At 46.6% G+C, this 24450-nt stretch overlaps 1 protein-coding gene across 2 annotated transcripts in view; it reads left to right on the top strand.

The window, feature by feature from the left end:
• Positions 1-24450, top strand: part of LOC124720034 (neprilysin-2-like) — a 244725-nt gene that overhangs the window by 188763 nt on the left and 31512 nt on the right. For both annotated transcript variants that reach the window (XM_047245283.1, XM_047245284.1), the window contains exons 8-10: positions 9002-9160; positions 11260-11403; positions 16990-17086. In XM_047245283.1, coding sequence (XP_047101239.1) covers positions 9002-9160; positions 11260-11403; positions 16990-17086 — 400 coding nt within the window. The remainder of the gene's footprint in view (positions 1-9001; positions 9161-11259; positions 11404-16989; positions 17087-24450) is intronic.

Below are 24450 nucleotides of genomic sequence, written 5' to 3'. Positions count from 1 at the left end.
TGTCTTTCAGCCATGCCCAGACGGTCAATAACGCGGTTAGATCGCGTCCACATTTTTGCTTTGTGACAGGAAGGGCTCTGAACAATGGAGCTGTCTAGTCGTCTCGGAGTGAACCAAAGCGGTGTTTCCAGAATGAGATTTTCACTCTGCTCTACCAAGGTCCCGAGTTCGAGTCTCGGTCCGGCACATAGTTTTAATCTGCCAGGAAGTTTCAAAGCGGTGTTGTTGAGACACAGAGGAGATATAGAGAGACAGTAGTTGTGCGCCCTAAAACCACACAAAAAAAGCATCGCCACCACGTTGAATAATGCTTTTCGTGGAGCCACAGTCCGTCGTCTTACGACTGAAACTGTGTGCAATAGGCTGCGTGATGCGCAACTTCACTACCAACGCCCATGGCGAGGTCCATCTTTGCATCCACGACACCATGCAGCGCAGTACAGATGGGCCCGACAGCATGCCGAATGGACCACTCAGGATTGGCATCACGTTCTCTTCACCGATGAGTGTCGCGTATGCCTTCAACCACGCAATTGTCAGAGACGTGTTTGGAGGCAACCCCGTCAGGCTGAACGCCTTAGACACACTGTCCAGCGAGTGCAACAAGGTGGAGGTTCCCTGCTGTTTAGGGGTGGCATTACGCGGGGCCGACGTACGCCGCTGGTGGTCATGGAAGGCTCCATAATGGCTGTACGATACGTGAATGCCATCCTCCGACCGACAGTGCAACGATACCGACAACATACACTCCTGGAAATTGAAATAAGAACACCGTGAATTCATTGTCCCAGGAAGGGGAAACTTTATTGACACATTCCTGGGGTCAGATACATCACATGATCACACTGACAGAACCACAGGCACATAGACACAGGCAACAGAGCATGCACAATGTCGGCACTAGTACAGTGTATATCCACCTTTCGCAGCAATGCAGGCTGCTATTCTCCCATGGAGACGATCGTAGAGATGCTGGATGTAGTCCTGTGGAACGGCTTGCCATGCCATTTCCACCTGGCGCCTCAGTTGGACCAGCGTTCGTGCTGGACGTGCAGACCGCGTGAGACGACGCTTCATCCAGTCCCAAACATGCTCAATGGGGGACAGATCCGGAGATCTTGCTGGCCAGGGTAGTTGACTTACACCTTCTAGAGCACGTTGGGTGGCACGGGATACATGCGGACGTGCATTGTCCTGTTGGAACAGCAAGTTCCCTTGCCGGTCTAGGAATGGTAGAACGATGGGTTCGATGACGGTTTGGATGTACCGTGCACTATTCAGTGTCCCCTCGACGATCACCAGTGGTGTACGGCCAGTGTAGGAGATCGCTCCCCACACCATGATGCCGGGTGTTGGCCCTGTGTGCCTCGGTCGTATGCAGTCCTGATTGTGGCGCTCACCTGCACGGCGCCAAACACGCATACGACCATCATTGGCACCAAGGCAGAAGCGACTCTCATCGCTGAAGACGACACGTCTCCATTCGTCCCTCCGTTCACGCCTGTCGCGACACCACTGGAGGCGGGCTGCACGATGTTGGGGCGTGAGCGGAAGACGGCCGATCGGTGTGCGGGACCGTAGCCCAGCTTCATGGAAACGGTTGCGAATGGTCCTCGCCGATACCCCAGGAGCAACAGTGTCCCTAATTTGCTGGGAAGTGGCGGTGCGGTCCCCTACGGCACTGCGTAGGATCCTACGGTCTTGGCGTGCATCCGTGCGTCGCTGCGGTCCGGTCCCAGGTCGACGGGCACGTGCACCTTCCGCCGACCACTGGCGACAACATCGATGTACTGTGGAGACCTCACGCCCCACGTGTTGAGCAATTCGGCGCTACGTCCACCCGGCCTCCCGCATGCCCACTATACGCCCTCGCTCAAAGTCCGTCAAGTGCACATACGGTTCACGTCCACGCTGTCGCGGCATGCTACCAGTGTTAAAGACTGCGATGGAGCTCCGTATGCCACGGCAAACTGGCTGACACTGACGGCGGCGGTGCACAAATGCTGCGCAGCTAGCGCCATTCGACGGCCAACACCGAGGTTCCTGGTGTGTCTGCTGTGCCGTGCGTGTGATCATTGCTTGTACAGCCGTCTCGCAGTGTCCGGAGCAAGTATGGTGGGTCTGACACACCGGTGTCAATGTGTTCTTTTTTCCATTTCCAGGAGTGTATTGGCGAGGCATTCGTCTTCATGGACGACAATTCGCGCCCCCATCGTGCACATCTGTTGAATGACTTCCTTCACGGTAACGACATCGCTCGACTAGAGTGGCCAGCATGTTCTCCAGGCATGAAGCCTACCGAACACGCCTGGGATAGATTGAAAAGGGCTGATTATTGACGACGTGACCCACCAATCACTCTGAGGAATCTACGCCGATTCGCCATTGAGGAGTGGGACAATCTGGACCAACAATGCCTTGATGAACTTGTGGATAGTATGCCACGGCGAATACAGACATGCATCAACGCAAGAGGGCGTGCTACTGGGTATTAGAGGTACGGATGTGTACAGCAATCTCTGACCTCTGAAGGTCTTGCTGTATGATGGTACAACATGCAATGTGTGGTATTCATGAGCAATAAAAAGGGCGAAATTGACGTTTATGTTGATTTGTCTTCCAATTTTCTGTACATGATCCGAAACTCTCGGAGCCGAGGTGTAGCAAATTTTTATTATTTCAAAAATAATCGCCATAACTGTTTATACAATTATCCCACTGTGAGTCAAGACGGACAACGTCTTCATGGGATAATGTTTGCCATATCATACAGAACCATGACTGTATCTCTCCCTCCGAAGGAAAACGGCAGACAAGAATGTCTCTCCTGAGGGATCCATAAACATTGAAACCTCGCTTCGGGAGAGGTCAGGAGTGTGTGGAGAACGTGTGAGGGCTTCCCAGCGGAACTCCAGCACCGCAGTCTAAACAACAGGCCCACCAGCTCCTGGAAAGCCAGGGTGAGCTTTTCCTTTGACCGCTCGCAGACTTTCTGCAAGAAGGCGCCACAATTAAAGCACAGCGGCAAGTGGGCGCATTGCAAAAACTAAAGTGCGCAATCGAGTCCAAAATTCCCAGGACGGCATCATTCTATTGCAGGAAAATGTCCGCCCACATGTTGCCGAGATTCTTTCGATTACGGTGCAGAAGCTTCACTAGGAAGGCATTATACATCTTCCATACAGTCCCCATATCGCCCCGTGCGATTTCCATACTTTTGGAGCCCTGCTGGAAAACATTTACGGCCGTCCATTTACTTCGGATGAAGTAGTGCACGCCCGCGAGCTATCGTGGTTCTGTGGAAAACTGCAAACATTTTCCCAATAAGGCATTTTCCGTCTTGACACACAATGAAATAAATGTATTGACCGCTACACTGGTTACTTTCGAGATAATAAACAGTTTTGTTACTTTCCTTCCACGTGTCTCGTCTTCATTTGACGGCCCCTTACATCTTCCAACACAATCGTCTTTTGAAGAACAAGTAAATATTGTCAACAAATATTCGTGTACAGGGAAGTCGAGTCAGGTGCAACAATGTCTATTACTTTAGAATTCGAGTAAAATTTTTGCATGTGCAGCACAGTGAAAGTGCAGAACAGTCTGCAGCAGAAATATATGGTTCATACGGATGAAATACTGTGCTAATATTCTCTTGCTTTCAGTGAGATAAGTTGAATTTAGACGCAATTTAGACATCATTTCTTCATAAAGACATTGTAGCTTACATCATGGAATAGATGAGATTCGAATCGTTTTCCATCTGTTTCACTGTCAGTCACGTCTCTTGATAATTTACTAATGTCTGCGACAGAAAAATATAATTATTAAAAAGATAAATTGAGCTACACAGCTCATAACATCGTGGATATGGTACCAGTAAATTTTCTACTTCATCTTTACACCCTTTTCAAGATGCTCACGCAATATTTCGACAATTAACATCTGTAGACATCCTGTGAGTTCTACACACGACAAATATAATACGGATTTTACAGCTTATCAAAAATTATCTTCCATGTAGGCTTACAACCAAATTTGCAATTACAGAGAAGACATAAATTTTGAAACGAACAAAATGCCTGCTACATGGAAACAAACCTCTGATCGCTAACATCATAGAAATAGCCACGTTCATTTCAAGAACAACCCAAAAACGAGACTTATAGATTTGGCAATAACGTTAAATTATTAATTAATTTTTGCTTAGAAGACAGAGATATTGAATTGCTTCCTAGATTTTGTCAGTTCTATGTCAAACACAAAACAGCAAAAATTTGAAATATGAAAACTGCGTTGTAATATGGGATTCAAAAGCATACTTGATTCTCGAAACTGTTCACGCCAAAATTACTTTTATTATTTGTAAATCCTTATATAGAACATGAAACAGGCGTAATTCATTTGCAGAAAAGCACGAAATTGCAAAACATCTGTTTGATAATTAGAGTGGAAAACACGCCCACTGTCAACACAAGATAAACTTAAAAAAAAAAAAAATAGTTCAAATGGCTCTGAGCACTATGGGACTTAACATCTATGGTCATCAGTCCCCTAGAACTTAGAACTACTTAAACCTAACTAACCTAAGGACATCACACAACACCTAGTCATCACGAGGCAGAGAAAATCCCTGACCCCGCCGTGAATCGAACCCGGGAACAAAACTTCATAGTCTGATAAATAAGTACCAATAGTTACCATAAGCGTTATATTCAACCTGTATCTTCCACACTTTCTAGTTTATGTTATGGTATTAATCTGTGTCAGGAGCTTGTAAACAAAAACCAGAATAACAACGGCAGCCTGAACTTGGAGGTCTTACAAGATCTTTGACGCATCAATGCAGATTACACACTTGGTTGTCATCTATGCACCAAAGAAGAATGTGTGTGCAAGGGTCGGTCTATAACTTTTGTTATCCCTAATATATGTGAATATTCCAACCAGCAGTGAGAGTGTATCAGAATCTACAGTTCAACAATCTGGTGGGAAATGACATCATGGCCTAGGCTAATTATTTAAATGCGAATGTCAACTTAAAGATACTACCAGAACCTATTTTTATAAGCTTGCATAAGATGAAGAAGAAGAAGAAGAAGACTATCGCCAAAACTTTTGTCATCAAAAAGCCATGTACATGGTGTTTCAAAAAGAACTTTACAACTTTGAAAATTCATATAAATTAATTCATAGTACCTGCAGAGGTGATTGTAGTGTCAATTTGTAGGGAAATACATCAAGTTTTGTCTCGCGTGGTTCGCTAATGCAGAATCTCACCGTAAGGAGCGCTAGCGGTAGTTGCGTTAAAGATGGCTGCCTTCACTGGACCTGAGCGAGCTAGCTATGTGTCTTGGTTTGAAGAATCGAAGTCGGCGACAACAGTTCAGCGTAATTTCCGTACCAAGTACGCTAAAGATCCTCCTAGTAGTCCTACAATTTATAAGTGGCATAAATGTTTTGTAGAAACAGGATGCTCGGTAAGATACGGAAAATCATCAGGTCGTCCAGGCACATCTGACGACGTCGTTGAGCGAGTGAGACAATGTTTCGTCAACAGCCCTACGAAATCGACCCAGCGTGCATCTCGCGAACTTCAAATCCCACGTATGACTGTTTGGCGTGTGTTGAGGAACCGTTTGCATTTGAAACCGTACAGTTTGACGATCGTACAAGCAATAAAATACGCCGTTAAGATTGCTCGCAAGAACTTCTGTGCAGATATGTTAAATCGATTACGTGAGGATGAACATTTCTTGAACAAAATCATCTTTTCTGACGAGTCGACTTTTCACATACGTATCACAGTCAACACACATAACTGTAGGATTTGGGGCAGTGAAAATTCAGAGGAAACACTGCGACATGTTCTTGATAGCTCTAAACTGAACATTGTTTGTGCACTGAGCGAGAACAAAATGTACGGCCCCTTTTTTTCCGTGAGAGAAGCATCAGCGACATAGTGTGCCTGGATAAGTTACAACAATTGTTGATACCAAAGATAGATGAGAATGACTGAGAATGAAATGTTTACTTCATGCAAGATGGTGCACCACCCCACTACCTGGCTGACGTCCGGGATTTTCTCAGTGAATGCTCTCCAGGACAATGGGTTGGTCTTGATGCGCCAATTGTATGGCACCCACGTTCCCCAGACTTGATACTACTCGATTTTTTATTTTTTTTTTATTTTATTTATTTATTTATTTATTTATTTATTTATTTTTGGTGAGGATTCATCAGGGATACCGTGTTTGTACCTCCTGTACTGGATTCTCTACCTGAACTTAGAGCAAGAATTTACGCCGGCACTGAGCAAGTTTCACCTCCAATGCTACAGCGAGTTTGGGAAGAAATTGACTTCCGGTGGGATGTCGCAGGATAACCAACGGAAGCCACCTACAACATCTTTAGTTTAAGGTAAGGAAACTTGATGTGTTTCCCTACAAAAGAACACTAATCCCAGCGCTATACCTTCTTTCAATGAATTTATATCAATTTTTAAAGTTCTTTTTGAAACACCATGTACGATTCATTCAGCTACATTGTCTTCGCTTTGTCCAAATTCAGGCAGTTTAGGGTAGAAGACGAAAACTAGAATTTGGCCATACCCAGAAGGTATTAGAACAGGTGGATGACGTTAGAAGCTTTTTAGAGCAGTGAATGTGCAACTCCATCAGGAGTAAAAAGCCACTGACTACCTGGGCTGCCACGGTGTTCCACCTAAGTTGACGCAGTAGTAGTGTTTGGAGCCTCACTGAGAGGGACACTTTGACGCGTGTGCAGGAAAGGGAGTTGCGCAACTCGTAGTGCCTCTGCTTCGCTGCTGGGTCGAGTCACGTCAGCTGGCGTGATGAGCCGGCGATGCACACTGCCGGGGAAAAAAAAAATAAGCCGCAGCAGGAAGAAGGCGTTGTTGGTAGCATCACTAAGAGGATGCAAATCAGGTTTGGTTTAAATGCACCCTGAAGCGCTAGTGAGCGTGAAGTTGGAAGTGGCGAGTGAAGAATGCCTGTAGGGTGACAAAGATGCCATTATCAACACCTCACTGAGTTGGAACGAGGTCGTGTAACAGGTCTACGAGAAGCTGGATGCATCCTGCCATATCTCAGAAACACGTGGCAGGAATATAGGCATTTTGTATGACTACTGCCAGCAGTGGTCAAGAAATTGTAGAGTCGCAAGAAGACCGGGCTGTGCATGGCCACGTGGCACTACCGAGAGGGAAGGCCATTGTGTTCGGTGTATGGCTCTGAAGCATCGTACTGCATCTACAGCAAGCCACTTGACGGTGTGTGGCGGAGGGTACCTTGAGTACCTCTATCGGTTCTCCCTTCTATTCCAGTCTCGTATGGTTCGTGGAAAGAAGGATTGTCGGTATGCCTCTGTGTGGGCTCTAATCTCTCTGATTTTATCCTCGTGGTCTCTTCGCGAGATATACGTAGGAAGGAGCAATATACTGCTTGCTTGACTCCTCGGTGAAGGTATGTTCACGAAGCTTCAAGAAAAGCCCGTACCGAGCTACTGAGCGTCTCTCCTGCAGGGTATTCCACTGGAGTTTATCTATCATCTCCGGCCGGCCGCGGTGGTCTCGCGGTTCTAGGCGCGCAGTCCGGAATCGCGCGACTGCTACGGTCGCAGGTTCGAATCCTGCCTCGGGCATGGATGTGTGTGATGTCCTTAGGTTAGTTAGGTTTAAGTAGTTCTAAGTTCTAGGGGACTGATGACCACAGCTGTTAAGTCCCATAGTGCTCAGAGCCATTTGAACCATTTTTTTATCATCTCCGTAACGCTTTCGCGATTACTGAATGATCCTGTAACGAAGCGCACTGCTCTCCGTTGGATCTTCTCTATCTCTTCTATCAACCCTATCTGCTACGGATCCCACACTGCTGAGCAGTATTCGAGCAGTGCGCCAACAAGTGTACTGTAATCTACTTCCTTTGTTTTCGGATTGCAAGGATATCGCCGAGCCATAGGCTCTGCAGTATGCGTTCCACCGACCCCAAACCACCGCCATTCGCGACTTGATTGGTATCATACGAGAGCTCATATTGGAGGGCCGGGTGGTGTGTTTTCTGATAAAAGCTGGTTCTGCCTTTATGCCAGTGACGGTCGTTTGTTGTTTAGGAGGCCAGTTGAGGGCTTGCAACCAACCTATCTGCATGCTAGACGCATTGGATCTACACCTGGATGTGGGTATGAGTTCGCATACTCTCGCGGTTATCCCACGCACCCTGACAGCAAATTTGTGCATGAGTATGGTGATTCGGTCTGCTGTGCTGCCATTCGTGAACAGCAGTCCAGGGGTGTTTTCCAACAGGATAACGCTCTCCGCCATACCGCTGTTGTAACCCAGCATGCTGGATCACCAGATCTGTCTCCAGTAGAGCACATATGGGACACCATGTGACGACAACTCCAGCAGCATCCACAAACAGCATTAACCGTCCCTGCATTGACCGACCAAGCGCAACAGGCATGGAAATCCATCCCACAGACTGACTTCCGGCACCAGGTCAACACAATGGATGCACGTTTGCATCCTTGCATGCACCATTCTGGCGGTTGCACTGGTTATTAATGAACCGGCATTTCACATTTGCAATGGCTTATCTCGTGCTTACATTAACCTGTGACCTGGCGATGATAATCACTTATACATTACCTAGACAAATGTAGTACTGAAATTTCATTACTCTGCAGTAATTATATTTCGATGCTGCGATTTTTTTCTGTCAATGTGTTTGAAACTGACGCCCCACCTGCGTGCAGGCGAAAAACGGCGCCTGTCTCAGTGGATTTTTAGTCGTGATGATGGAGACAGCTGTCGAAGCTCAAGTGGTTTATTCGAAGTGATACGGTTCGAAAATCGAGACGATTTTATTCAGGTGGGCCACTGCAAATGGTGCTGTGGATACGCATTAGGCCGCTGTCGTAGGGAGCCAGCGAGTTCCCCTCGGTGTGCGTGTGTGTGACTGAAGAACTGGGCGTTGTGCAGGGTGATGGCCAACTACGTGATGTGGCGGGCAGCCAGTGAGTCGGTGTCGTACATGACGGAGAAGCTGCGCAGCCGCCAGCTCGAGTACAGCTCCGCCCTGTCCGGCAAGACGGCGCGGGAGCCCCGATGGAAGGAGTGCCTCGGCATCGTCGCCGCTGGGTGAGTGCCCCCCTGCCACACCCTGGCATCTCGCTCTGCTAGTTCTGTGGCGTATAACAGATCCCCCATCAGTAGATACCCAAACTCACAACTCCCGTCTGTCTACCTTTCTTACCCGATATTTTTCCATCTAAAAATGCAGTTCCATAGCTTCATTTGTTGTTGATGATGTACTTGTGGTCTTCAGTCCAAAGATTGCTTTGATGCATATCTCCACACTTGGCTATCCTGTGCATCCCTCTTCATGTCTGCATAGCTTTTACTGTGTTCGAACCTCGATTTCCAACTACAGTCTTTATTAGCTCCAGCCCTACCCCCACATTTTCCTTCACTATCAGGTTCACGACCGCACGATGGCTTGGGGTGTGCCCTATCAACTGATCCCTTCTTTTAGTCAGGCTATCCCACTAACTTCCTTTTTCCTGAGTTTTACATTTCAAATGCTTCTGTACACTTGTCATCTGAACCTACTTGTCGTCCACATTTCTCTTGTGTGCAAGGCTGCTCTCTGCCAAATACTTTCCAAAAATATTTCCTAAAACTTAAACGTACATTAGAAGTTAATAAATGCCTCTCTTCAGAAATTCCTACCGTATTCTGCATCTTACACTTTCTCTACTCCACCCACCATCAGCGATTTTCCTTCCTAAGCGGCAAAACCCGTCTGCTGCTTTTAGTGCCTCATTTCCTATCTAATTCCCTGAGCATTTCCTGACTTAGTTGGAGTACATTCCATTATCCTTGTTTCACTTTTGTCGATATTCATCTTTTAACATCTGTCCATTCTGTTCCATTACTCTTACAAGTACTTCGCCAGTTCTTACAGAAACAATGCATCATCAGCAACTGGCCGGGGTGGCCGAGCGGTTCTAGGCGCTACAGTCCGGAACCGCGCGACCGCTACGGTCGCAGGTTCGAATCCTGCCTCGGGCATGGATGTGTGATGTCCTTAGGTTAGTTAGGTTTAAGTAGTTCTAAGTTCTAGGGGACTGATGACCTAAGATGTTCAGTCCCATAGTCCTCAGAGCCGTTTGAACCATTTTATTAGTCAGGCTATCCCACTAACTTCCTTTTTCCCGAGTTTTACATTTCAAATGCTTCTGTACACTTGTCATCTGAACTGACCATTGTCCACATATTTCTTGTGTGAAAGGCAGCCAGGCTGGCCAAATACTTTCCAAAAATATTTCCTAAAACTTAAACGTACATTAGAAGTTAATAAATGTCTCTTTTCAGAAATTCCTACTGCCAGTCTGCATCTTACACTCTCTCTACTCCACCCACCATCAGTGATTTTCCTTCCTAAAAGGCAAAACCCGTCTGCCGCTTTTAGTGCCACATTTCCTATCTAATTCCCTGAGCATTACCTGACTTAGTTGGACTACATTCCATTATCCTTGTTTCCCTTTTGTTGAAACTGATCTAATAACATCAGTGCATTCTGTTCTATTACTCTTACAAGTACTTCACCATTTCTGACAGAAACAATGCATCATCAGCAGCCGGCCGGGGTGGCCGAGCGGTTCTAGGCGCTACAGTCCGGAACCGCGCGACCGCTACGGTCGCAGGTTCGAATCCTGCCTCAGGCATGGGTGTGATGTCCTTAGGTTATTTAGGTTTAAGTAGTTCTAAGTTCTAGGGGACTGATGACCTCACAAGTGAAGTCCCATAGTGCTCAGAGCCAGCTGAAGCCATCATCATCAGCAATCCTTATTTCTTTTCTCTCAGCTGTAATTTCCAAATTTTATCCTTCCTATCTGGACGGAATCACAGTATCATTGGCAAAACTTAAAGTTTTCATTTTCTCTTCCTGAACCTTAATTCCCTTTCCAAATTTACCTACGGTTGTCTCCACTGCTCGTTCAGTGAACAGATCGAATCACATCTCACTCCCTTCTGAAATACTGTTTGCCTCTCATGTCCTTCAACTCTTACAATTGCAGTCTGGTTAGTATAAAGAACTCTGGGGATTTCTGAGCAACACTATTCTGCTCAAACAATTGTATTAAAATCCGCGTAGTTTCCTCACATTGCTCCCACCTAGTGTCTATGTGACGTTTAGACTGGCTAGTGTGAGAGTGGCCTACCTCCTGTTGCAGCGTGGATCTCTCCGTGGGCTCCATATACGTGCGCAAGTACTTCGACGAGGAAGCGAAGAAGGCGGCACTCGAGATGGTGGGCGACATCCGCCAGGAGTTCCTCCGCATCCTGCAGGAGGTGGACTGGATGGACGAGGCCACCAGGTACGTCTCGCCCTGGGTGTCTGCAAAAAATCCCCAGATAGCTTTAGCACTGTAGGGTCCCACTGTAAAATAACGACATCGACGAAAATGGAAAGTGTTACACCACGAAGAACCAATCCCATATTTAACGAACTTTGCAAAGACCTTCATCATACAGGGTGCACATTAATAAAACCGACCGGATTGCTGCCTGGAGATGGAGGAAGAAAGGTCCTACTAACAAGTGTGCCGAAATGCACCGTTGCCACGGTAGAGGGCACTGACAAATGACAGCTCCCCTGACCACGTGCCGTGTGTTGCAGGCTGTGTACTGTCAGCATCGGAATGGTCCGGTATTCGTGTCGTGAACAAGCCGAGGTGGTGTCTGTGTATGGAAACCGTCGAGAGGCAGCACGGCTGTACCAAAACGAGTACCCTTACAGACACCAACCACATCACACAACATTTCGAGCCCCTTTTTGGGCGTCTGTGTGATGGTGGCTCCTTTCAGACAGACGAACGTGGGCAGCGGACTGTGCGTACACCGAATTTACAACAGGGTATTGAGACAAAGCGTAGTACAAGCTCCAAGCAATTGGCCCACAACATGGTGGAAGCCAAAGTACGATTATGTGTATCTTGAGTGACAACTGCTACTATCCCTATCACTTGCAGTGAGCAGAAGGATTATCAGCATCGGATTTCTCTCTACGGGAAGGATTTTGTCGATGGTTCGCCGGCCGGAGTGGCCGTGCGGTTATAGGCGCTACAGTCTGCAGCCGAGCGTCCACTACGGTCGCAGGTTCGAATCCTGCCTCGGGCATGGATGTGTGTGATGTCCTTAGGTTAGTTAGGTTTAAGTAGTTCTAAGTTCTAGGCGACTGATGACCTCGGAAGTTAAGTCGCATAGTGCTCAGAGCCATTTGAACCATTTTTTTTTTTTTTTTGTCGATGGTTCTTGCGACAGACTGCCACAATTGTGGGATTTCTGTCATCAGCCCTTTTTACCAACGAAGCAACCTTTACCAGAAGTGGCATAATTTATCTGCATTCGGTCCCTCCCGCCAGAGGTTCGAGTCCTCCCTCGGGCGTGGTTGTGTTGTTCTTAGCATAAGTTAGTCCAAGTTTACAATATTTGTAGTCTCTCTGTACAGCCATTCGTGGTGTCCACTTGTGGCTGACTCGAGTCCTATCAAACTGAATATGGTTGTCTCCCGGCTGCAGAAACAGCTGATCTATCAGTCTCTCCTCTTCTAAAAGTACTCTTGTGCTCTTCGAGTCATTTATTGACAGTTCTTTTTTGTAGTACCCACGTACACCTCCACACAGCTACAGAGAATTCTATAAATACTAACTTTTTGCAGCGTTTGGAAAATATCTTTTGCCGATTTCATATAATCTTGTATCTTCCGTGTGGGTGAGTAGATTATCGTGATGTTCCGCTTTGTCAAGGTTTTTCCTATGCGGTCATTCACGCCATTAATAAAAGGTAGGAAAACTTTCGATTTTAGCGGCGCGTGGGCATCGTTATGAGTTCTACGCGGTGCTCGTAACGCTGTTCTCGGCTCAGCGAACGAATAACCATTCTTAAGCAATGCAGTGGTGAGATGTTTCAATTCTGCACCAGGCAGCTCTGCTCTATCTGCCAACATTTTCATGATGTCTCGCTTTTGTTGTGGGTTGTGTTTCGGCACCGGTATCGCTAACGGTCTGTGTGCGTGGGTTTTCGTGTAATCCGTGTGCGTCAAGCTACCATCTTCTTTCCTGAAAAGTGAAACATAGGAAAATTCCTCCTGATGTTGCAGAGCTGTTTAAATGGTTCAAATGGCTCTGAGCACTATGGGACTTAACTGCTGAGGTCATCAGTCCCCTAGAACTTAGAACTACTTAAACCTAACTAACCTAAGGACGTCACACACATCCATGCCCGAGGCAGGATTCGAACCTGCGAGCGTAGTGATCGCGCGGTTCCAGACTGTAGCGCCTAGAACCGCTCGGCCACCCCGGCCGGCAGCTGTTTAAATATTGCCTCACAACCACTTATTTCCAACGGAACGACGAGTTCTGTGAAAGGACGGATGGTGTCGCTATGGGGAGCCCCGTAAGCTCAGTTATAGCAAACGTCTTTATGGAAAAATTCGAGAAGCTGGCATTGGAGACTGCAAACGAGAAACTGAATATTTGGTTGCGGTAGGTGGATGATACGTTTGTTTTGTGACGGCATCGCAGGGACAGACTGGATCGTTTTCATATACGTCTCAACGGCACCAATTCAAAAATGCAATTCAAGGAGGAGACAGGCGGAAGATTAAATTTTCTCGGTGTGCTAGTTTTCAAGAAAGAAGACGGTATCTCGGGCCACACGGTTTACCGAAACCTCACGCACACAAACCATTACCTACACCGTGATTCGAACCACCATTCATAACAAAAGCGAGGCATCGTAAAAGCGTTGGCGGATAGCGCAAGGAGAGTCAGCTAACGACAGCTGCCTGGCGCGGAGTTAAAAGATCTCACCAACAGATTGCTCAAGAATGGTTATTCCTTCGCCGAGGTGAGAAGGGCGTTATGACCACCGCGTAGAAATCGTAGAGATGCTCAAGTGCCGGTGAAATCGAAAGTTTTTCCTGCCAGTAATGGACGTGACTGAGCGCGTAGGAAAAGTCTTGAAAAAGCGGAGCATCGCGGTAATCTACAAACTCGCCCTGAAAACAGATCACCTGGAAATAGCTGGAATTTATAGGATTCCGTGAAGTTGTGGGGAGGTGTAAGTGGTTGTGTGATGTGTTCGAAAATGGTTCTGAGCACTATGGAAGATCTGAGGTCATCAGTCCCCTACACTTAGAACTACTTAAACGTAAGGACATCACACACATCCATGCCCGAGGCAGGATTCGAACCTGCGACCGTAATGGCAGCGCGTTTCCAGACTGAAGCGCCTAGAACCGCTCGGCTACACGGCCCGCCTGTGTGATGTGTGTGAAACCTTAACTGCTAAGGTCATCAGTCCCTACGCTTACACACTACGTGACGTAAATTATCCTAAGGACAAACACACACACCCATGCCCGAGGGAGGACTCGAACCTCCGGTGGGACCAGCCGCACAGTCCATGACTGCAGAGCCTCAGCCAGCCGGGGTGGCCGAGCGGTTCTAGGCGCTACAGTCTGGAACCGCGCGACCGCTACGGTCACAGGTTCGAACCCTGCCTCTGGCATGGATGTGTGTGATGTCCTTAGGTTAATTAGGTTTAAGTAGTTCTGAGTTCTAGGGGACTGATGACCTTAGAAGTTGTCCCATAGAGCTCAGAGCCATTTGAACCAGCCATTTTGCAGCGCCTTAAACCGCTCGGCTAATCCCGCGCGGCTTAAGTGGGTACTATAAGGGGTGTTCAAATAGAAACGAGGCAGAAGCATAATCATGGAGACCAGTACCTGTATGTTAGTAGTATTGACCCTGGCTGTTGAGACACTTGTCCCACTGTGACACAAGGCGGTGAATGGCTGTCTCACAAAATTCCCGGGGCTGCGATGTTAACCAGTTCCACACGTACAGCTGGACGTCATCGTCGGAGGTGAATTGTTTGTCCCTCAGAGCCTTTTTAAGGGGACTAAAAATGGCGTGATCGTGGGGAGAGCTCCGAACAGTATGGAGGGTGGACGAGAATTTCCGATTTGAATTTCTGCAGGAGTGCCGCGACTGTGTTGGCCATATGAGGCTTTGCATTGTCGTGGAGCAGAATGACCCCACGGGTGAGATTGCCCGGTCGTCTCGATTTGATCGCTTGGTGAAGGGTGGTCAAGACTTGCGAGTAACGCCGGTCATTCACTGTTGTCCGTGCTGCAGGGAGTGAATCAGAAGGGGGACATTTTTGGTCCCCTTAAAAAGGCTACCCGAGCAGTCTAAGACGCTGCAGTCACGGTCTGTGCGGCTGGTCCCGGCGGAGGTTCGAGTCCTCCCTCGGGCATGGGTGTGTGTGTTTGTCCTTAGGATAATTTAGGTTAAGTAATGTGTAACCTTAGGAACTGATGACCTTAGCAGTTAAGTCCCATAAGATTTCACACACATTTTTTTTAAAAAGGCTCTGAGGGGCAAACGATTCATCTCGGACGACGACGTCCAGCGGTACGTGTGGAACTGGTTAACATCGCAGTCCCGGGAATTTTATGAGGCAGCCGTTCACCGCCTTGTGTCACAGTAGGACAAGTGTCTCAACAGCCAGGGTCAATACTACTAACATACATGTAGTGTCGGCTCGTTTCTTTTTGAACGCCCCTTATACAAAAATAATGGTCAAAACAGGCCTAGAAGAGCACGAAGGCAATTGCAGAAGAAGGGGCACTGTTAGATCAGATGCTGAGGAACAAGCTTTGCAGACAGACCATCACATTCATTTTGATAGGACTCAAGTAGAACCAGCACAAGGCTGTTCAGAGAGGCCATAGAGATTGCAAAACACCCCTCGAACTTCAGTACGAAGGAGGAGGGAATGAAATTGAATGAAATCTGGATTGTGGTGCCGAAGAAGACGTGTACCAGTGTTCCACTGTGGAGTGATAGCAGCAGCGGACGACGGCAGTGGACACGGCCAATGGCGCTCGCCAGTACAAAACACGTGACGTCACGCCACCGGACGGAAGCTCGCGGAAGCGGAATTTTGCTGTAGTTAGCAGCGAGACAGGGCGTGAATCGGACACTCAAAGAAGCTTGGAAATGCCCTCCGCAGATGGCAACGTAACGTTTTGTTTCGAAGGTGAAATCCATTCGACCATGGCATAATAGGCCCGCCTGGTTGGCCGTACGGTCTAACGCACGGCTCTCCGGGCGGGAAGGAGCGCCTGGTCCCCGGCACGAATCCGGATTTGTGTCGAGGTCCGGTGAGCCGGCCAGTCTGCGAATGGTTTTTAGGCGGTTTTCTATCTGCCTCGGCGAATGCGGGTTGGTTCCCCTTATTCCACCCCAGTTACACTATGCTGCGCAAACAAGTTCTCCACGTACGCGTAGAGCACCATTACTCTACCATGTGGACTGTGGTAGTCGTCGTGGGTGGTGGTGTGGTTAGTGTTTAACGTCCCGTCGACAACGAGGTCATTGGAGCGCAAGCTCGGGTTAGGAAAGGATCGGGAAGGAAATCGGCCGTGCCCTTTCAAAGGAACCATCCCAGCATTTGCCTGAAACGATTTAGGGAAATCACGGAAAACCTAAATCAGGAAGGCCGGACTCAGGATTGAACCGTCGTCCTCCCGAATGCGAGTGCAGTGTGCTAACCACTGCGCCACCTCGCTCGGTGTCGTCGTGGGGTTGTGGACCACTGCGGCTGCGGCGGGGACGGAGCCTCTCCGTCGTTTCTAGGTCCCGGGTTAACATACAATACAATGCAATGGCATAATAGCTCGGTATATTTCATTAATTGTGACGTTTCCGGCAGTGAATGTTTACATTTTACAACAAGTCTATGTATGTGCTTGAAGATATGTAGATATAAGTCCATTCTCTCACTTTCTTTGTGAGATGCTACAGTTGTTCATTTCTGTTGTCATTTACATGTACAAACACCTTACTGATCCGGACAGTAAGTGACTTGATGTGTTGTGATGTGATGTGCAGGAAGAAGGCACTCGAGAAAGCCAAGTCCATGGTCGCCCACATCGCGTACCCTGACGAGTTGCTGGACGACGCCAAGCTCGACAAGTTCTACGAAAAGGTAAACCGTGCCAAATGCATCTGTGGACATGTACATTGCCTCTCAGTGGAACACCTGTCAAACTGACACATCATTGTGCTCTGTCTTCTGTAACCTTTCCGCCCATCTGCACAACCCAAGATGTTCAAAACACGAAGGTAAAGTGTCGAACAACTGGAATTCAATTTCACCTTTCATGGTTATACGAGGTGCATTCAAGTTCTAAGTCCTCCGATTTTTTTTCTCCGGACTGGAAAGAGATAGAAACACGCGCATTGTTTTAAAATGAGGCCGCGTTCATTGTCAATACGTCCCAGAGATGGCAGCACCGTACGGCAGATGGAATTTTTACCGCCAGCGGCGAGAATGAGAACTGTTTTAAATACTTAAAATGGCGACGTTTTCCTTACTTGAACAGCGTGCAATCATTCATTTTCTGAATTTGCGTGGTGTGAAACCAATTGAAATTCATCGACAGTTGAAGGAGACATGTGGTGATGGAGTTATGGATGTGTCGAAAGTGCGTTCGTGGCTGCGACAGTTTAATGAAGGCAGAACATCGTGTGACAACAAACCGAAACAACCTCGGGCTCGCACAAGCCGGTCTGATGACATGATCGAGAAAGTGGAGAGAATTGTTTTGGGGGATCGCCGAATGACTGTCGAACAGATCGCCTCCAGAGTTGGCATTTCTGTGGGTTCTGTGCACACAGTCCTGCACGACGAAATGAAAATGCGAAAAGTGTCATCCAGGTGGGTGCCACGAATGCTGACGGACGACCACACGGCTGCCCGTGTGGCACGTTGCCGAGCAATGTTGACGCGCAACGACAGCACGAATGGGACTTTCTTTTCGTCGGTTGTGACAATGGATGAGACGTGGATGCCATTTTTCAATGCAGAAACAAAGCGCCAGTCAGCTCAATGGAAGCACACAGATTCACCGCCACCAAAAAAATTTCGGGTAACTGCCAGTGCTGAAAAAATGATGGTGTCCATGTTCTGGGAAAGCGAGGGCGTAATCCTTACCCATTGCGTTCCAAAGGGCACTACGGTAACAGGTGCATCCTACGAAAATGTTTTGAAGAACAAATTCCTTCCTGCACTGCAACAAAAACGTTCGGGGAGGGCTGCGCGTGTGCTGTTACACCAAGACAACGCACCCGCACATCGAGCTAACGTTACGCAACAGTTTCTTCGTGATAACAACTTTGAAGTGATTCCTCATGCTCCCTACTCACCTGACCTGGCTCCTAGTGACTTTTGGCTTTTTCCAACAATGAAAGACACTCTCCGTGGCTGCACATTCACCAGCCGTGCTGCTATTGCCTCGGCGATTTTCCAGTGGTCAAAACAGACTCCTAAAGAAGCCTTCGCTGCTGCCATGGAATCATGGCGTCAGCGTTGTGAAAAATGTGTACGTCTGCAGGGCGATTACGTCGAGAAGTAACGCCAGTTTCATCGATTTCGGGTGAGTAGTTAATTAGAAAAAAAATCGGAGGCCTTAGAACTTGAATGCACCTCGTACACTGAAGCGCCATAGAAACTAGTACAGACATGGGTATTCAAACACAGATATATGTAAACAGGCAGAATAAGCCGCTGCGGTCGGCAACGCCTATAGACATCAAGTATCTGGCACAGTTGTTGGATCCGTTTCTGCTGCTACAATGGCAGGTTAGCAAGATTTAAGAGAGTTTGAACGTGGTGTCATAGGCGGCGCACGAGCGATGGGACACAGCACCTCAGAGGTAGCGGGCATTTTCCAGTACGGCCATTTCACGAGTGAACCGTGAATATCAGGAATCGGTAAAACATCAAATCTCCGACATCGCCGCGGCCGGAAAAAGATCTGCAAGAACGGGACCTACGACGACTGAAGAGAACCGTTCAACGTGTCAGAAGGGCCGCAAATTGCTGCAGACGTCATTGCTGGGCCATCAACAAGTGTCAGCGTTCGAACCATTCAAGGAAACATCAACGATATGGGGTTTCGGAGTCGAAGGTCCACTCGCGTGCCTTCGATGACTGCACGACACAAAGCTTTACGGCTCGCCTGGGCTCGTCAGCATCGACATTGGACTGACGATGACTGAAACATGTTGCCTGGTCGGACGAGTCTCCTTTCGAATTGTATCGAGAGGATGGACGTTTACTGGTACGGAGACAGCCTCACGAATCCAAGGTACCTGTATGTCAGCAGACGACTGTTCAAGTTGGTGGAGGCTCTGTAATGGTGTGGTGTGCAGTTGGAGTAATAGGGGGCCCTTGATACGTCTAGATACGACTCTGACAGATGATACGTCCGTAAGAATCCCGTCTGATCAGCTGCGTCCATTCATGTCCGTTACGCATTTCGACGGACTAGGGCAATTCCAGCAGGACAATGTGATACCCCACACGTCCAGAGTTGCTACAGAGTGGCTCCAGGAACACTCTTATGAGTTTAAACACTTCCGCTGGCCACCAAAGTCCACAGACATGAACATTACTGAGCATATCTGGCGTGCCTTGCAACGTGCTGTTCAGAAGAGATCTCCACCCCCTCGTACTCTTAAGGCTTTATGGACAGCCCTACCGGATTCATGGTGTCAGTTCCCTCCAGCACTACTTCAGACGTTGGTCTAGCCCATGCCACGTCGTGTTGCGACACTTCTGCGTGCTCACGGAGGGCCTGCACGATATTAGGCAGGTGTAACAGTTTCTTTGCTCTTCAGTGTATATGTAGTATATTCAAAAAATAATGGAAATTTTTGTTTTCTGAAAAAAGTTCGAATTACAGTACTTGTTATACATCTTTGCAAGAGCGTTTCCTTCCAGTCCCTGAAACACTTCTGGAACTCGAATTGTGGGATAGCTTTTAGCTTTCTCAGCGATGCGTTTTTAATCCTGTCTCGCAAAACGATAACCTTTCAAGGTTGCCTCTACTTTTGTGAACAGAAAAGTATCACACGGGGCTTAATCTGACGTATGTGGAAGTGACACTGGGGCGTTATTGTATTTTTTTTTTTTTGGCCAAAAATTCGTGAACCAGTTACTCAGAGGGAGAAGTCCCACACCTTAGTCTTTCCCTGTGTATACAGTGTTCAAATAACTTACGAGAACACAGCCGCGTGTCGTTGTTGACAACCGCCGATATTTCGACAGGAGCACTCCCTGCCATTTTAAAGGCATAACTCCAACAAGTAAGCGCTGTGCACGCGAGTTTAAAACCTCGGTTTTCAGAGAAACTCTATAATGATAACACCCACACATACAGTGTAAACACTAACACCATCACAAACCGAAGATGACCGACCTCAGAACTTATCGACACTGAAATTAATAATCAGCGGTTCTCTGCGCGATAGCAATGGCGATACTATCGATGACAGTGCTTCCAAAGCAGAGTTACTAAACACAGCCTTCCGAAATTCCTGCACCATAGAAGACGACGTAAGTATTCCAGAATTCGAATCAAGAACAGTTGCCAACATGAGTAACTTAGAGGTAGATATCCTCGGAGTAGTGAAACAACTTAAATCAATAAAAGGCAAGCCTTCCGGTCCATACTGTATACCAATTAGGTTCCATTCAGTGTAAGCTGATGCGATGGCTCGTTGCTTAACAATCATATGCAACCGTTCGCTCGACGAAAGGTCCGTACCCAAAGACAAAGTTGCAACAGGTCACGGCAATATTCAAGAAAGGCAATAGGAGTAATCCACTAAATTACAGGCCCATACAATTGACGCCAATATGCAGCAGGATTTTGGAATATGTATTGTCGTCGAACTTTATGAATTACCTAGAAGCGAACGGTCTATTGACATATTGTCAACACGGATTTAGAAAACATCGTTCTCGTAAAATACAACTAGCTCTTTACTCACACGAAGTGTTGAGCGCTATTGACAACAGATTCGAAGTTCATTCCGTATTTCTAGATTGCCAGAAGGCTTTTGACACGGTGCTTATGTGTAAGCAGCTTGCAGTGAAATTCCTTGCTTTTGGAAAATCGTCTCAATTACGTGATTGGATTCGTTGTTTATTGTCAGACAGTTTGTAGAAATTTATGGAAAATCGTCGAGTAAAACAGAACTGATTTCTCGCGTTCCCCAAGGTAATGCTACAGGCCCTTTGCTGTTCCTTATCTATATAAACGAAGTGAAGTGGAAGGAAGACAAGGATTTCTGGTCACATGAGTATCGGGTAATATCAACAGCAGCATAAAATGGTATAACAGGTGTAGGATTCGTTATGAATAGGAAGGTAAGGCAGAGGGTGTGTTACTGTGAACAGTTTAGTGACCGGGCGGTTCTAATCAGAATCGACAGCAGACCAACACCGACAACGATAGTTCAGGTATACATGCAGACGTCGCAAGCTGAAGATGAACAGATAGAGAAAGTGTATGAGGATATTGAAAGGGTAATGCAGTATGTAAAGGGGGACGAAAATCTAATAGTCATGGGCGACTGGAATGCAGTTGTAGGGGAAGGAGTAGAAGAAAAGGTTACAGGAGAATATGGGCTTGGGACAAGGAATGAAAGAGGAGAAAGACTAATTGAGTTCTGTAACAAGTTTCAGTTAGTAATAGCGAATACCCTGTTCAAGAATCACAAGAGGAGGAGGTATACTTGGAATAGGCCGGGAGATACGGGAAGATTTCAATTAGATTACATCATGGTCAGACAGAGATTCCGAAATCAGATACTGGATTGTAAGGCGTACCCAGGAGCAGATATAGACTCAGATCACAATACAGTAGTGATGAAGAGTGGGCTGAAGTTCAAGACGTTAGTCAGGAAGAACCAATACGCAAAGAAGTGGGATACGGAAGTACTAAGGAATGACGAGATGCGTTTGAAGTTCTCTAACGCTATAGATACAGCAATAAGGAATAGCGCAGTAGGCAGTACAGTTGAAGAGGAATGGACATCTCTAAAAAGGGCCATCACAGAAGTTGGGAAGGAAAACATAGGTACAAAGAAGGTAGCTGCGAAGAAACCATGGGTAACAGAAGAAATACTTCAGTTGATTGATGAAAGGAGGAAGTACAAACATGTTCCGGGAAAATCAGGAATACAGAAATACAAGTCGCTGAGGAATGAAATAAATAGGAAGTGCAGGGAAGCTAAGACGAAATGGCTGCAGGAAAAAAGTGAAGACATCGAAAAAGATATGATTGTCGGAAGGACAGACTCAGCATACAGGAAAGTGAAAACAACCTTTGGTGACATTAAAAGCAACGGTGGTAACATTAAGAGTGCAACGGGAATTCCACTGTTAAATACAGAGGAGAGAGCAGATAGGTAGAAAGAAAACATTGAAAGCCTCTATGAGGGTGAAGATTTGTCTGATGTGATAGAAGAAGAAACAGGAATCGATTTAGAAGAGATAGGGGATCCAATATTAGAATCGGAATTTAAAAGAGCTTTGGAGGACTTACGGTCAAATAAGGCAGAAGGGATAGATAACATTCCATCAGAATTTCTAAAATCATTGGGGGAAATGGCAACAAAACGACTATTCACGTTGGTGTGTAGAATATATGAGTCTGGCGACATACCATCTGACTTTCGGAAAAGCATCATCCACACAATTCCGAAGACGGCAAGATCTGACAAGTGCAAGAATTATCGCACAATCAGCTTAACAGCTCATGCATCGAAGCTGCTTACAAGAATAATATACAGAAGAATGGAAAAGAAAATTGAGAATGCGCTAGGTGACGATCAGTTTGGCTTTAGGAAAAGTAAAGGGACGAGAGAGGCAATTCTGACGTTATGGCTAATAATGGAAGCAAGGCTAAAGAAAAATCAAGACACTTTCATAGGATTTGTCGACCTGGAAAAAGCGTTCGACAATATAATATGGTGCAAGCTGTTCGAGATTCTGAAAAAAGTAGGGGTAAGCTATAGGGAGAGACGGGTCATATACAATATGTACAACAACCAAGAGGGAATAATAAGAGTGGACGATCAAGCACGAAGTGCTCGTATTAAGAAGGGTGTAAGACAAGGCTGTAGCCTTTCGACCCTACTCCTCAGTCTGTACATTGAGGAAGCAATGATGGAAATAAAAGAAAGGTTCAGGAGTGGAATTAAAAGACAAGGTGAAAGGATATCAATGATACGATTCGCTGATAACATTGCTATCCTGAGTGAAAGTGAAGAAGAATTAAATGATCTGCTGAATGGAATGAACAGTCTAATGAGTACACAGTATGGTTTGAGAGTGAATCGGAGAAAGACGAAGGTAATGAGAAGTAGTAGAAATGAGAACAGCGAGAAACTTAACATCAGGATTGATGGTCACGAAGTCAATGAAGTTAAGGAATTCTGCTACCTAGGCAGTAAAATAACCAATGACGGACGGAGCAAGGAGGACATCAAAAGCAGACTCGCTATGGCAAAAAAGGCATTTCTGGCCAAGCGAAGTCTATTAATATCAAATACCGGCCTTAATTTGAGGAAGAAATTTCTGAGGATGTACGTCTGGAGTACAGCATTGTATGGTAGTGAAACATGGACTGTGAGAAAACCGGAACAGAAGAGAATCGACTAACCTAACCTAACCTAACCTAACCGCATTTGAGATGTGGTGCTATAGACGAATGTTGAAAATTAGGTGGACTGATAAGGTAAGAAATGAGGAGGCTCTACGCAGAATCGGAGAGGAAAGGAATATGTGGAAAACACTGATAAGGAGAAGGGACAGGATGATAGGACATCTGCTAAGACATGAGGGAATGACTTCCATGGTACTAGAGGGAGCTGTAGAGGGCAAAAACTGTAGAGGAAGACAGAGATTGGAATACGTCAAGCAAATAATTGAGGACGTAGGTTGCAAGTGCTACTCTGAGATGAAGAGGTTAGCACAGGAAAGGAATTCGTGGCGGGCCGCATCAAACCAGTCAGTAGACTGATGACCGAAAAAAAAAAAAACGATTTGGGAGACAATCTGAGCAGCCCACTTACGTTGTTTGCAGACGACGCTATCGTCAGTCGTCTAGTAAAGTCATCGGAAGATCAAATCAAATTGCAAAACGATTTAGAAAAGATATCTGCATGGTGCGAAAACTGGCAGTTGACCCTTAACAATGAGAAGTGGGATGTCATCCACATGAGTGCTAAAAGGAGTCCGTGCTAAAAGGAATCAATTACTTCTAAAGCTCGTAAATGCAACTAAATACAATCAAGAACAACTTAAACTGGAAAGAACACATCGAAAATGTTGTGCGGAAGACGAATCAAAGACTGCGATTTATTGGGAGAACACTTAGAAAATGCAACGGATCTACAGAAGAGACTGCCTACACTACGCATGTCCGTCTTCTTTTACAATACTGCTGCGCGGTCTGGGATCCTTACCACATAGGATTAGCGGAATACATCGAGCAA

The sequence above is a fragment of the Schistocerca piceifrons genome, chromosome 11 (assembly GCF_021461385.2).
Source record: "Schistocerca piceifrons isolate TAMUIC-IGC-003096 chromosome 11, iqSchPice1.1, whole genome shotgun sequence".
Classification (NCBI taxonomy): Eukaryota; Metazoa; Arthropoda; class Insecta; order Orthoptera; family Acrididae; genus Schistocerca; species Schistocerca piceifrons.
Note: the sequence above shows the minus strand (reverse complement) of the source record. Positions and strands in the feature narration are given on the sequence as shown.